At 56.1% G+C, this 15,601-nt stretch overlaps 1 protein-coding gene across 1 annotated transcript; it reads left to right on the forward strand.

Annotated features, from left to right (window-relative positions):
- Positions 1-5,232: 5,232 nt before the first annotated feature.
- On the forward strand, positions 5,233-6,183 carry LOC129636738 (olfactory receptor 287-like). The gene is given in 3 exon segments (XM_055560340.1): positions 5,233-5,318; positions 5,320-5,795; positions 5,852-6,183. Coding segments are annotated over 3 exon segments (894 nt in total).
- Positions 6,184-15,601: the final 9,418 nt, after the last annotated feature.

Genomic DNA, 15,601 nt, shown 5'->3' on the forward strand with positions numbered 1-15,601 from the left:
ATTCTTCTTCCTCAGCTCAGGGCGCAGTGAGGGGTGGGGACATGTTGCGGGGGGCACCTGGGAGCCAGCTTTGTGCTGCTTTTGGGTCTGGCAGTGGGTTGGGGCCCTTGGGCCCCTTCCTGGTCTTCCCAGGCTCCTCTATGGACCCTGATGCATCCCCAGGATGTCCTGGGGTGTCTTCTGGGGGTTCTGGTGCCCCCGGGGCTACATCAGCCCAGAAGAGCTGCCACCTCCCTGCCTTGGTGAACTCGAGGCCACCCCTCCCCCCAGCTCCCCGCTCCAAGGCCCTCCCTGCCCCCCACTCCAGGGTTCCAACCAGACTGGCAGACCCCTCCCCCCACAAAAGCAGAGTGTCTGCACAAACGCCTCCTCTCTCGGCTCTTTACTAACCATGGCCACCCCCTCCACCCTCACTGGGTGAGAGGTCCAGACCCCAGACCGGACTCTGACACCGTGAGAGACGCGTGTGTCTTCTGGTGCCCCGTGTGGCGTCTGATTCCCATCATGTCAGCAACACAGCTGGAATGCGGTCAGGACAAGCCCCGTTCTGACCCTCAGTCAGTGCTTTCGCTTTTCCTCTTTTAAACCCGCTGCTGCAGGAGCATGTCTGCATTCCTACAGGGGACTAGGATGGAATGCGTGCACGGGCCCTCGGCTTCTTCCGCACCGCCTCACATTCACTCCCAGTGCAGGGCAGCTGGGACAGACCAGGGCCCCATCATGGAGAAGAAGGCGCTGGTCACCAGACCACAGTGAGGGCCAGACCTGCAGAGGACCTGGGGGCGCCCAGCCCAGCATCAGGGGTGGCCTTTCTGGAGGTAATCCTGCTGGGCCTTGTCACCTCCTCAGTGGTCTTGTCAGTGGAGATTATGGATTTGAAGTAGACTTCTTTATCATAAGGAAGTTATTCAGAAATATAGGCAAATACTTCTGGTCGACATGTGTTTCCAAGGGCTTTAGTTACAATAAGAGGAATGGGAAGTCCGATATTCGGACCTGGAGTAGTTGAGGGAAGAGAGGGCAGTGAGCTCGCGAAACGTGGGCCGTGTGTGGTGTAAGGTGTGACGCAGGAGATGCATCTTATGTCGAATGTTTCATCACACAAACAGCGCGGGGACTTTTAGAGGCAATGGGGAATGTTTCACAGGTGGATGGTCATCTCCGAGTCATCAAGATGTGTCGGTCACACATGTATGGCTGTGTTGTCAACCATATACCTCAATTTTTAAAAAAAAAAAAAGAAAAAATGAGAATTCAGCAGTGTTTCTCTAACATGAGCCCTGAAAGTGGACGGAGGAAAACAAAAACACAAGGGTGGGCACGCGTGACACACCTCATCTTCACACTCACCTGTGCTTTGAGAAGCCTTTCTTCTGCATCTTCCAAACTCCTCGAGTGGGGTAGATTTGGGGAGAGTTTGGTTTATTGAAGCAAACAGAAAGTGGCCCTCTTGTTCTGTTAGACAAGTGGCAGCCCTGCATGGTGCCAGTTGACGAGGCCACGCTCCCACCCCAGGGAGCCTGCCGCCAACTCTTAATGAGCTTCCAATTAGGGACAGACAGACATCTGTGTGACAGACACGGTGGTGCTGGAGTCCCCAGGGCGGATGACACTTGAGGCTGAGCATGGGTGGCCGAGGTCAGTGGTCCCATCAGAGCCCCTCTGGCTACTGCCCACCTGCCAGGTGCCGATGGGGGGGCACGCTGGGGGTGGGAGCACACTCCCGCCACCTTCCAGACCGCTGCCCCTGGAAGCGGTGTCCCCGCCTCTGGGGCTCAGGCCCCTGGTGACTGACAGCACACAGCCTGCCTGTGGCCGGCCCCGCACAGCCCAGGTGCGCCCCGCACAGCCCAGGTGCGCCCTGCACAGCCCAGGTGCGCCCCACACAGCCCAGGTGCGCCCCGCACAGCCCAGGTGCGTCCCTCACAGCCCAGGTGCACCCCGCACAGCCCAGGTGCGCCCTGCACAGCCCGGGCTCTTCCGCCTGGTCCACGGCGGCTCCTCCTTCCAGCCACAGGTTCCTCCTGCCCTCGCTGGGCTGGGGTCCCTGCCTCGGGGAGCATGAAGCAGTCTCCAGCTGGGGTCTTGTTGGAGCAGCTATTCCTGGAAGGCTTGGGCAGTGGTGGAGGTGGGGCTGCCTGTGGGTTGCCTATCAAACTGTGGGGTGTCATCACCCATTTCCAGAGAGGAAACTGAGATACCGAGCATCTGCCAAGAGCACCAGGGTCTGCTGTGCCCCTCAGGGTGCTGGCCCTGCAGCAGACACGCTGGGGCTCCAGGCAGGAAGTGGCTCCCAGGAGGCCCCTCAGGGCCCTGCAGCAGACACACTGGGGCTCCAGGCAGGAAGCGGCTCCCAGGAGGCCCCTCAGGGCCCTGCAGCAGACACGCTGGGGATCCAGGCAAGAAGCGGCTCCCAGGAGCACCCCAAGGGCAGGAGGCCCCTCAGGACGCTGGGTGCCACCGGGGACCACCCCCAAGCCCCCCCAGTGCCTGGGGCCAGGATCTTGCTCCTGCATAATTGGCAAGAGGGTCCTTGCAGGCCTGAGCCCCAGGGAGGCCAGAGGGAGGGCAGAAGCATCTGAGAGCGAGAGGGCTGCCTCTGGGCTTGGCGCTCCCTGCTGGTGGTGGCAGCCGGGGCGCCATGGAGGACACCCTTCTCACCCGGGTGCCTCCGCTTCCCGGGCCGTGTGCCATAGTACCAGTGGCCCTGCTGATGCCCAGCGGGGCGCAGGGGAGATGCTGCCCTGGAAGAGCTGGGGTGGCAGGTGCCTGCGGCTGCGATGAGTCGAGTCCGGCAGCCCGAGGAGCAGCACGATGGCAGGGGCGCCTCTGCTTCCTTCCCCCAAGGCTGAGCCGGTGCTGGCCACCCTGAGTGACCAGAGTCAGCGGTGTGAGTGTCCAGTGTGGGTGGCAGGCCAGGGCACCTTCCCTAGCACCTGAGATCTCCTTCTGGCCACTGCCGTGAACCTGCTGGGGCAGCATGAATGGTTTGGCTGCTCCCTGGGGGCCCAGAGTAGCCTGTGACCCCATTCCTCTGGCCACATCTACAGAGGACGTGGGCAGCAGAGGCAGGTGGCTCAGCCAACAGGGGGTCTTCAGCCAGCAAGAGGCAGCCCCCACAGGCATGGCCCCACCCGAAAAGTCCTCGGGGTCCCATGCTCAGCCTTCTGGTCTCCAGGTGGCTTCGGGGGGATGTGTCCTGCAGCCTGCTCAGACCCTAGGTGAGTGACCCCCTCATCATGCCCTGTCCCCACGAGCTGATCTGCAGGGAGACGCCCCCCTTCCCCATGGTGGGCTCATAGTGGGGCCCCCATTTAGTCTCCCTGCCCCGTGGTGGACTCAGAGTGGGACTCTCATTTAGTCCCATCTTCTCAGCTTCAGGAGACCCTTGAAACCAGGAGGACTCTGAAGGCTCTGGGTGTCTTCACCGTGTGCACGCACACTCCCAGGCACACACACACACACACGCATGTGCACACACGGGAGAGCAGCCCTGTGTCTTCACCTCCAGGGCACAGCAGTAGCCACCCACAAGTCATGGGACATTCAGAAATTCAGGCTGGAGGATTCTTAGAGCTCCAGGCAGGGCAGGCTTGCCAACTCTGTGCGGTTCTGTGCTCCCCGCGGGTTGCAGGGCCTGGGCTTGTGAGCAGTGCAGGGGGTCCAGGCCCCGCTGCAGCCCACAGGGGTCTGTGCCCACCCATGGGTCCAGCAGACAACCGCAAGGAGCACTCTGGCCCCCAGGAGTTGGCGTCTGGGATGGGGTCACTGTCTTGCCAGGACATGGCCCAAGGGGTCCCCTCCTGGGACCTGGTGGGTGCACCGGCCTCGTCCACACAGATGCAGAGCCTCTGAGGTTTGCCTTTGTCTGGACACCACCACAGGGCTCTAGGGCGTATCTTTGGATGTGTCTGGAATGTGGGGCATCTTGCTGGGCTCTGATTAAGGTCAGCTGCCCTGGCTTCACTTTGGGGCTGGGAGCAGGTCACAGCCAAGCGTGTCAGGGCCGTTGCACAGGGTTTCTTGCTCTCAGATCCCAGAACAGAGGCAGTGAGTGTCTTCCTGCCCAGGTCACCAGTAACAGTAGACAGAGAGCAGGGAGCCAGAACCTGCTATTTATAAGATGGCTGGGGTGGACGCCCTTTCCCTGCTCAACTCCGAGGGGTTATTTTAAAGCTGCCCCAGAAAAGCAAAGGGGGACTTGGGCAGGACTCCTAGACCGGTTCCTGATCTATGCCCAGACTCTGGTGTGAGCAGGGCAGTCACTGTGAAACACCAAGGGACCCCAAGTCCATCAGGAACGGGACTAGTGCTCCAGGAACTCCAGTGCTCCAGGAGCAGAAAGCTGGTCCAGGACCAGGCTTCTGAGAATAAGTGGTGCCCACGTGTGTGTGGGGCAAGTGTGTGACGTGCAGGGGGCGGGGACAGTGAGCACCACCTCGGGAGCCCCCGTGCCCAGTGGTCCAGCACGTGGACCCGTAGACCTCGACCTGCCCCACCCTGCCTGCTGTGCAGTGGCCGCCGGTTCTGGACTCTGGGCTCTTGCTGGTGGGGTCGAAGCCCACTGAGGGTTCCGAGAAGCGGTGGGTGGCACGGAGGGACTGAGAGCTTCTCCGTTGGGCCTCCTGCCCCACCCAGCGACCTTGGCTGCGGCCCGAGCGGCGCTGGTGACAGCCATCTGCCTCCTGGCTTTCCCCCTCTGGCGAGTAGAGCGGCTCCCCCAGGGTGCCTCTGAGGTGGTCATCCTCGGGGACAGGGGCGGTTTCATGGCACACCGCGATAGGAATGCTTTACTAGGAATCAATCCGCTTTGTTGGATAAAAATGCCCTACATTGGGCCATATGTAATTTCATTTGTGAAAAGCTGATACTGTCCTTTTGCAGCTTCTAGAATAAGGAAACGCCCCCCACCCCCATGAGGTGTCTAGAATAAGGACAGCCCCAAGGAAGGGATCCAGACCAAGGATCCTCCCCGGCCAGCAGGTGACAGGGAGTCTAGAACAAGACCTCCAGGTGACAGACAGCCGGATCCGAGTCCACGCAGCGCTCTGGGCCGCTCTGCCGCAGCGGTGCTTCCTGCCCCCTGTCCCAGGCCGGTCTGGGGCCCTGGGGTTAGAGGGCAACGTGAGTAGAGCCAGAGAGCGGGGAGGGGGCCTCTTCTCCAAAGCCCCCCGGAGGGCTTCTGGCTGGTGGTCCCTCTTGCTGGCCTCACGGGGCCTGTGTCCTGGTGTCATGGCCTGGGGCCGCAGCCAGAACCTGTCTGCTGGGGGCCCGTTCATCCTGCTGGGCTTCCCGGGGCCCCGGGGCCTGCACGTGGGGGCTCTTCCTGCTCACGTCCATGCTCACGGTGGCCGGGAACCTGGCCATTCTCTCGCTGGTCGGGGTACACTGGCGCCTGCAGACGCCCATGTGCTTTTTCCTCTGCAACCTCTCCTTCCTGGAGATCTGGCTCGCCACGGCCTGCATGCCCAAGACGCTGGCCGTCTTTACCTCACGCAGCGGAGCCATCTCCTTCTCAGGCTGCGCTGTGCAGATGCACTTCGTCTTCTCTCTGGGCTGCACCGAGGACTTCCTGCTGGCCGCCATGGCCTACGACCGCTACCTAGCCATCTGCCTGCCGCTGTGCTATGGCAGCTTCATGACGCCCGGGCTCTCTGGCCGCCTGGCCCTGGGCTCCTGGCTCTGCGGCTTCTCGGCCATCATCGTGCCCACGGCCCTCATCGGCCGCCTCTTCTTCTGTGGCTCACGGGTCGTCAACCACTTCTGGGACATCCCGCCCTGGATCGTGCTGCCTTCTGCGTCATCCTGGGCTCTCACGTCATCACGCTGGCCTACGACGTCACCACGCTGGGTGTCATCACGCTGGTCTATGACGTCACCACCCTGCGCGTCATCACGCTGGTCTCCTACGCCCACATCGTGGTCGCCGTCGTCAGGACGCCCTCGCTGCAGGGCCGGCGCCCAGCCTTCCCCACCTGCTCCTCCCACCTCGCGGTGGTCCTCATCTGGTATGGCCCAACTGTCTTCCTGCACGTGAGGACCTTGGTGGAGAGCTCGCTGGACCTGACCAAGGCTGTCACCGTGCTCAGCACCATCGTCACCCCAGTGCTGAACCCCTTCATCTACACCTTGAGGAGCGAGGATGTCAAGGATGCTCTGCGGAAGGCGGTGCGGCGGACATGAGGCCCTGGGGCCTCTCTGCCCTGGAAATGGCACCCCGATCTCACCGTGTGTAGGGCCCTTGGGCAGGCCAGGGAGGCAGCGCCCACCCCGGCCTCAGGAGCTCCTCTGGGGCTTGAGCCCCTGCTTGGTCTGGGCCTTGGGGCTGACGGCCCTTGTCAGGAAGGAGAGGGCCGTCTCGCACTTTGGATTTCTCCCTGCTGCCAATGCCTGCACCCGGTGAGCTGTCCCTCAGTGGAGGCTGGGGAGGTTGTCCAGGAAGGGGAGAACCCAGAGAAACAGGGTGCAAGTCTCTGCGGAAGCCTGGCAGCCTGTGGGGGCTGTTTGGGTCAGTGTGTGGGTGTGCCTCACTTTGGGGAGCCTCAGAGCGCACCACCAGGTCTCACACCCTCCTGGGGGCCAGGTGGTGGAACCTGCGGGCCTCAGACGGAGGGGGCTTGGTGAGGCCTCTGAGTGGATAAGCCGCACAAGATTCTCGGGGGCCCAGAGGCTCAGTGAGGGGCCTGGTCTGGCTTGGCAGCTCATAAGGATGTATCCTGGGAGCATGCGTGGATTAAAGCTGACTCTGAAGCTGGCAGTCTGGATGCAGCTGTCTGTCAGAGTGACTTATACAGGTCGTGTGTCCACTCTGAACCTCTGTGTCTTCACCGCTATCTGGGGATTGTGAGAGTGTGATCCCACGGAGCCCTTTGAGTACAAAAGGAGTTGGTGTGTCTCCAGTGCTGAAAATAGGGCCTGACAGGGACGCTGTTGTTTCTTTTCATTCAGGCAGCGTGATGGACTGGGCTCCCCAGGAGGCTCTAGCGGTAAAGGACCTGGCTGGCAGTGTGGGAGACGTTAAGAGATGCGGGTTAGATCCCTGGGTTGGGAAGATCCCCTGCAGAAGAAAATGGCAACCCACTCCAGTATTCGTGCCTGGGAAATCCTATGGGCAGAGGAGCCTGGTGGGCTGCAGCCCATGGGGTCACAGAGTTGGACACGACTGAAGTGACAGCACACACACACACACACTCTCACACACACACACTCTCTCTCTCACACACACACACACACTCACACACACACTCTCTCTCACACACACACTCACACACACACACTCTCTCTCTCACACACACACTTACACTCACACACACTCTCTCTCACACACACACACTCTCTCACACACACACACTCACACACACACTTACACACACTCACACTCACACACACACTCTCTCTCTCTCACACACTTACACACACACACTCTCTCACACACACTTACACACACACACACTCTCACACACACACTTACACACACTCACACACACTCTCTCACACACACACACACTCACACACACACACACACTCACACACACACACTCTCACACACACACTCTCTCACACACACACACACTCTCACACACACACTCTCTCACACACACACTTACACACACAACTCTCACACACACTTACACACACACACACACTCTCACACACACACACACACTCACACACACTCTCTCTCACACACATACACTTACACACACTCACACACACACTCACACACACACACACACTCACACACACATGATGCACTGGTGCCCTCCACCAGTGTCCACCCTGGTCCTCCAGCCTCAGGGCCCCCGAGAGGGCTGCATTCCTGCCAGCTGGCTGGAGAGTGAGGGAGCCCCAGCCCTGAGCTGCCCAGGGCCAAGGGCTGCACAGCTGTCCCTCAGGGATGGGCATGGGCCCAGGGCCACTGTGTGGGGCACCCCACGCCTGCCTGGTGCTGCTGGTGTGCTTGGGGGCCTCTGGGGGTGCTGGAGCCCCCGCAGCTGGAGCGCACCGGGCCTAGGCTTTCTGGTGGGTCTTCTGACCCCTCAGCCTCGGCTGGAGCATGACCTCTGGAGCTCATTGAAGACCCCCCACCCACTTAAAACTGCTCCTGGCCACCCACCTCAGCCTGAGGGTGCCGATAGGTGCCCCTGCCCCTCTTCACTTGTTCACCATCTGGTCTCCCCCCTAGAAGGAAGTGCAGGCGGTGGGGGGGAGGGCTCCGATGGCTTCTCCTTGCTGTGACCCAGGCCCACAGCAGGAGGGTCCCTGCAGGAGTGGGCGGCGTTTGCCCAGCTGAAGAACCTCTCTCACTGCAGAGGAGAAGTCACGGTTCCTGGAGGCCCCTTCCCCGGAGGCCAGAGCAGAAGGACACATTTGTCTGTCATCTGTGGGTAATGATGCTTCTGTAGTCCTTGTGCTTTGTGAAGTTATTTTACAAATAATGAATTAAAGTGTGCTGCGATTCATGGGGTCGCAAAGAGTCGGACACGACTGAGCGACTGAATCGGTTCCCATGTTTGTTAAGCTGATGGGGTAAGTTCGGAACACCCCAAGTGAGCTTGGCACCCTTCCCTGCGAGATCCGTTCTGCTCCCGCCCTCCTCATCTCCAGCCCACAGCCCTGCCCTCTGCCCCATCCCTGCCCTTTGGCCCTTATTCTCAGCCAGTTGTGGAGGATTTCTGTGCTCAGGGCCGTGGGCTCCGGCCCTCCTGGTGCAGGTCAGGACGTGGACTGCTGCCCCTGTCTTCCCGCCTGGCGGAAGGCAGAGGTCGTTGCCTATGAAGGCCCAATCTGAGCCAGCCTCCAGACGCTCCCAGGCCCTGAGGCCGTTCCTGGGCAGAGGAGGGGAGGGGCCAGGTGCAGCCCTTGGCTTCTTTTGTCCCAAGGGCCGCGAGTCCCTGGGGAGGACTGCGTGTCCTGGAGGCGCCATCCTAGGCGCCTTCTCAGGTTTGGGAATTAGGTGGTATTTGAAAGCCTAAAGGCATGCTGAGAGCCACGTCTTTGCTCTCACAAAGTCTGGAAGTGGGAGACACTTTAGAGATTCCCCTCCCCGGGGAGTGTGGTCTGGGGACCAGGGAGGGGGGCCCTGGGCTGGCCTCTCTGGGAACTGCCTCCCTCCCCAGCCCCTCCTGGCTGCATGTGGGGTGGTGGTCACACCACATGGGCAATGTTTTGGATTTTAGACATTCTGCTGAGTGTTTAGTGGTATCTCCTTGTTGCTTTAATCGATAGCCCTTAATAAGCATCTTTTCACATTGAGTGTTTAGTTGTATCTCCTGGTTGCTTTAATCGACAGTCCTTAATAAGCATCTTTTCACATGCTTATTTGCCTTCTACATAACATCTTTGGTGGGGTGTCGTTCAGATCTCTAGCACATTTTAAAACTGAGTTGTTTTCTTATTGTTGAAGTTTGTATATTTTGGATACAAGCCCTTTGTCAGATATCTTTTGAAAACATTTTCTAGCCTGTAGCTTGTCTTTTCCACTCTCTTGGCTGTGTATTTTGCAGGGAAGAAATATTTATTTTTCATAATGTTTGATGTATCAACTTTTTATTTCATGGCTTGTGCTTTTGATGTATCTTAGAAAGTTACCACCAAACCCAAGGTCACCTTGATTTTCTCTTGTTACCATCTGGAAGTTTCATAGTTTTGCATTTTAAATTTAGTTCTGAGATGTATTCTGAATTAACTTTTTGGTTGAAATGTGTAAGGCCACTGTCTAGATTCTTTCTTTTTTTTTTCTTTTTGCATGTGGATTCCATGTTGTTCCAGGGCCGTTTGTTGAGGAGACTATCTTTACTTCACTGTATTTCCTTTGCCCCTGCATCAAAGAGCAGTTGCTACATTTATGTGGGTCTGCTTCTAGGCTCTGTATTTCTGTTCCATCGATCTGCTTGTCTCCTCTTTACCAGTAGTCCACAGCGTCTTGAGTTCTGAAGCCTTATAATAAATCCCAAAGTTGGCTAGTGTCAGTCCTCCAGCTTCGCTGCCTTTACTGTGCTGATGTAAACTGGAGAATCAGTTTGTTGATATCTACAAATTAACTTGCTAGAGTTCTGATTAGAACTACACAGAATTTATAAATAAGACTGACAAGAACTGGCATCTTAACAACTTGAGTCTTTCTGTCCATGAACATAGACTATCTCTGCATTTATTTAGATTCTCTTTGATTTTATTCATCAGAGTTTTCTAGTTTCCTCTCATATAAGTCTTGTACACATCATGTTAGATTTATACCTAAGTATTTCAGTTTTTCATGTTTATGTAAATAGTATTGTTTTTAGTTTCGCATTCTGATTGCTTATTGCTGTTATATAGGCATATATAAAAACAATTAATATTGTATATTAACCTTGTATCCTGCAACCTTGCTGTAATTATTAGTTACATACATCTTTAAAATTGCTTTTCTAAATTTTATTTGCAAAAGAATTTTGTTTTTTTCTTTTCAGTTGATATACTTTTATTTCCTTTTCTTGTCTTATTACACTAGCTGGGACTTCCCATGTGATACTGACTAGAATTGCTGAGGTGGCGCATTTTTGCCTTTTTTCCAGTCTCAGGGTGGAGGGTATTTAGGTTTCACAGCCAAGTATGACTTTTTTTTGCAGATGTTGTTTATCAAGTTGAGGAGGTTCTCTTCCATTCCTAGTTTGCTGAGCATTTTTAGAAAAAAATTTGAATGGTTATTGGATTTTGTCAAATGCTGTTTTTTTCCATCTAGTGGTATAATCAGATGATTTTTCATCTTTAGACTCTATATGATAGATTACATTAGTTGATTTTCAGATGTCCAACCTGGAATACATTTCACTTGGTTGTGGTATATAATTTTTTAAAAGGCATTGTTGGGTTTGATTTGCTAATATTTTGTTTATGATTTTTGCAGCTATGATCTACAGTTTTCCTCTCTTGTGACATCTTGGTCTGATTTTGGTGTTAGGGTGATGCTGGCCTTGTAGACTGAGGTAAGAAGCGACAGGGACATGATGAGATGGCGGCTGCAAAGGTGGGGAGGAGACCTGAGGGTGGTGACACCCAGGTGTGGGGTGAGGAGCGGAGGGTGGGACACTCTCTGGTTGCTGTCTAGGGGATGGTGGAACCTCGAGTATCTCATCACCTTGGCCATATCAGGACACACTCGTACCATGATGCAGCTGCCTGCAGTCTGGCCCCACTCTTGGGAGCATCCTTCCCTCTTCTACTGACACCACGTTCTTTTTTAAACCTCAGCTCTTGGCTTTCCTCCTCCAGCCTGTGCTCCCAGGGGCCCCACATCCATTCTTGGGGCAACTGAAGCCCCCGCAGAGCCACAGGGTCAGTTGTGCTCATGGCCTGCCCACTGCCCCCCAGTGGATAGCCTGTGACTGAAGGGCTCCACTGGCCTTTGAGGCACACCTTCGTCCTAAAATGGGCTTCCCTGGTTTCTTAGACAGTAAAGAATCTGCCTGCAATTCAGGAGACCAGGGTTTGATCCCTGGGTTGGAAAGATCCCCTGCAGAAGGGAATAGCAACCCACTCCAGTATTCTTGTCTGGAGAATTCTGTGGACAGAGGAGCCTGGCAGGCTACACTCCATGGGGTCACAGAGAGCTGGACACGCTTGCCTGACACTCTCCCCTGAGTGCAGGTTGGCGCCCCAGGCTACAGTCCATGGGGTCACAGAGAGCTGGACACGCCTGCCTGACACTCTCCCCTGAGTGCAGGTCGGCGCCCCAGGTCTTCACTTGGGCTCTGTGGCTTTTGTGGACGTGGCTGGGTCTGGCCTTGGCTTCTGTTTGGACCATCTGGTCTGAGGGTCATCTCTGAGACTGTAAATAGGGCCCTCCATCCCCTAAGCTGTGTTGGGTGACTCCTGACTCTATCCTAAGTTGCCTATGAGATGGGAAGCAACACACAGGGTCTTCCTGGCAAGTGTCAATTTCCCCAGACTGTGAGTCTCTTGAGGGCAGGAGTCAGTGGCATTCATCCGTGTCCCACACTCAGCACTGTGGTCCACCCCCCACGGGCCCAGTCACCCACCCGTGCATCCACCTGTCCACCTGCCCACTCTTTATCCTCCATCCACTCATGCATCCACTATTCTGTCTGTCCACCCAACCACCATTCACCCATCCATCCATCCTTCCTTCCACTAATGTATCTGTCCATCCATCTACTGTCCCTCCATCCATCCACCATCCACTGTTCATCCATCTGTCCATCCATCCACCCAGGCATTCATTCCCTCCTCCTCTTCTTTCTATTTATTTCCCACGCCTTACCCTCTCCCCTCTGTCTGGAACGAGGTGACTCAGGGGTCCAGCAGGAGGAGATGAGGTCAGAGGGGACTCAGGTTATGTGGGATCTTGCAGGCTGTGATGAGGCCTTAGCTGTGCTGAGTGGGCTGGGAGACTTTGGTGGCTTCCATAGCGAGTGGAGGGGTGATGTGATCTGTCTGTGCTGGCAAGGCTCCCTCTGGCAGCTACACTGAGAAGACACTTGAACGGTGGCAGCCATAGTGAAAATTCAAATAACCAGCAATGGTGATGGGGCAGGACAGCGGTGACGGGGGAGAAGCCGCAGGGCGCTGAATGTTCCGAAAGTAGACCCGCCGGGACTGCTGCTGGCTGACGGTGGGATATGCGACAGAACGAGGAGCCAAGGGTGATGTGGATTCTGAGCAGCCAGAGGGATGGACTCCATTTATAGAGGAGGAGACAGCCAGGGATAGAGCAGGTTTGGGGCATTTCAGGAGTTCCAGGCCTTCATAGCTCAGTCGCTAAAGAATCTGCCTGCAATGCAGGAGACCCAGGTTTGATTCCTGGGTCAGGAAGATCCCCTGGAGAAGGAAATGGCTATCCACTCCAGTATTCTTGCCTAGAGAATCCCATGGACAGAGGAGCCTGGTGGGCTATGGTCTATGGGGTCACAAGAGTCAGACACGACTGAGCACACACATGGACACATCAGGTCCATGAGGTCAGCAGATGTCCGAATAACCCAAGTGGAGATGGTGATGGAGCAGCTGGACACGGTTCTGGTCTTCAGGGGTATTGGAGAATGTCACAGAGAAAACCACGGGACTGACTGAGACCCCACAGAAGGGTATGGAGGAAAGAGACCTTGGATGAGTGGCCTGGGCCCCTGATGCTCAGAGGCGGGGACTGTGAGGCTATAGCAGCTTGGGAGGCGTGGTCCCAGGGAGGGGTTGGACAGGGCTGAGAGAGGAGGTGCTCCGTGCAGCAGCTCTGCCTCTGCTCAGCCTGGCCGGGGCGGTGGCTCACATGGCTGAGGCAGAGTGGTGTGGTGAGGTGCTGGGGCTGGGCTTTGTGAGAAGGAGAACGGGAGTCCCTGCACCAGGTTGAGAGAGAGATGTGCGAGACTTCTGGACAATTGCAGCAATTTCCCCAGGGCCCAGGAAAAACATACAGACATGGAATTCCTGTGCCCACCCTCAGAGGGACTTGGAATGAGCAGCTTCAAGCCCACACACTGGAACTCAGCTGCAGCTTTCTCCCAGGTAGGTGCTGGCCAGGACACATCTGCTGAGCCAGGAGACACCTGCTGGGGGACACCTGCTGGGCTGGGAGGTGCCAGCTCCTTGCTGGCAGCAGGCCCTGACGGTGTCTGGGTTTTTGCCTGTGTTGGATTTTCAAGCCTTGTTTCCCATCTTCCTGCAGACAGACGTGTGTCCAGGGTGTCTGTCCCCACAGGCTTCTCTGGGCAGCAGGTGTCCTGCTCAAGGGCCAAGAGCTGAGGGCAGGCTGTCCCCTGCCCAGCTCAGCAGCCTATGCAGCGGAGTCTGCAGCGGCTGCTCATCAGTTGCCTCTTCCCTGACCTGCTGCACCCGAGGGAATGTCTTTCTTCTGAGTTCTGTTTCTGAGAAAACTTCGTGTTCCTCAGGCAGCTGGGGAATCCTTCAGAATCCCCTTGGTGCCCAACTCACAGTTGATGAGCATTCTGGTCCAGAATAACGGGAGAAGTTTTTGGAGCTGGGCACTGAGGGGCTGCCTGCCCTGGGGCATCATTAAAAAGAAGGCAGGTGAAGGCCCAGGGTCAGCAGGTGGGGGATGTTCTGGCTCATTAGGCCCGGGCGACATGCCAGGATGTCACGCTGAGGACCTTCCCAATTAACAATGACATCGCATCCTTCTGGGGTTCAGCTCGGAGGAGACAATTAATTTCAAACAAGCAATTGCTCCCAGGAAGGCGATGCCCCTCCTGAGAGCGGGGGGGTGTCTGTGGGGAGGCAGGGCCTCGGGAGGGGAAGGTGAGCGAGACCTGGACCGTCTCCTCCTCCCACTTCCCAGGCCACGGGGCTGGGGCATGGAGAGTGTCCAGGCCTTGGCGGCCGCCTGCTCTCCTAGTCCCCGTGGAGTCTCCCTGCGGAGTCCTTCTGGCGGGTCTGCTGGTGGCCCCAGGGCACACCCGGGAGGAAGACCAGCCGACCTCGGTGTGTGCAGGTCACCCTTCTTCCACCTGTATGCACCGGACCAAGAACCTGATGAGGCTGGAGCCCCCGATCCCAGCGCCTCCTTCCCCTGGGGGTCCCCAAGGGCAGCCACAATCTCGACCACCTAGCAGATTCATTTTGCTTTTTTTTTTCATTTTTATATAAGTGGGATCACACAGAACGTGGTCTTTTGTGCCTGGCCGTTTTCGCTTGGTGTCACGTGTGTGTGGCTGCTGTTCGCTAGTCCTCACTGCTGGTTGTCCTCCACCGCACAGACCACGGTTCACCTACTCCATCGTTGAGGTTGTCTCTGTCTTTAGGTTATTATAAAGCATGTTGCTCTGATAATAATGTCTCTGGGGATTAGGGTTAGTAGTTGTGTTGGGTGTGTATGCAGGAGTGAAGCTGCTGGGCCCCAGGTCAGTGTGTGTCCGCCTTTACAGATCAGCGTCTTCCCTGGTGAGTGCTGCACTTCCCAGTCCCTTCAGGGGTGCAGCCATGTCCCGCATCCTCGCTGACACGTAGTATCGTCTGTCTTCATTTTGACCATCGTGGAGTTTGTGTATCATACTGTGCTTATTTAACTTACATGCAGAGTACATCATGAGAAACGCTGGGCTGGAAGAAGCACAAGCTGGAATCAAGATTGCCAGGAGAAATATCAATAACCTCAGATATGCAGATGACACCACCCTTATGGCAGAAAGTGAAGATGAACTAAAAAGCCTCTTGATGAAAGTGAAAGTGGAGAGTGAAAAAGTTGGCTTAAAGCTCAACATTCAGAAAACGAAGATCATGGCATCTGGTCCCATCACTTCATGGGAAATAGACGGGGAAACAGTGTCAGACTTTATTTTTGGGGGGCTCCAAAATCACTGCAGATGGTGACTGCAGCCATGAAATTAAAAGACGCTTACTCCTTGGAAGGAAAGTTATGACCAACCTAGATAGCATATTCAAAAGCAGAGACTTTACTTTGCCAACAAAGGTTCGTCTAGTCAAGGCTATGGTTTTTCCTGTGGTCATGTATGGATGTGAGAGTTGGACTGTGAAGAAGGCTGACCGCCGAAGAATTGATGCTTTTGAACTGTGGTGTTGGAGAACACTCTTGAGAGTCCCCTTGGACTGCAAGGAGACCAGTCCATTCTGAAGGAGATCAGGCCTG

The sequence above is a fragment of the Bubalus kerabau genome, chromosome 22, assembly GCF_029407905.1.
Source record: "Bubalus kerabau isolate K-KA32 ecotype Philippines breed swamp buffalo chromosome 22, PCC_UOA_SB_1v2, whole genome shotgun sequence".
Taxonomy (NCBI): domain Eukaryota; kingdom Metazoa; phylum Chordata; class Mammalia; order Artiodactyla; family Bovidae; genus Bubalus; species Bubalus kerabau.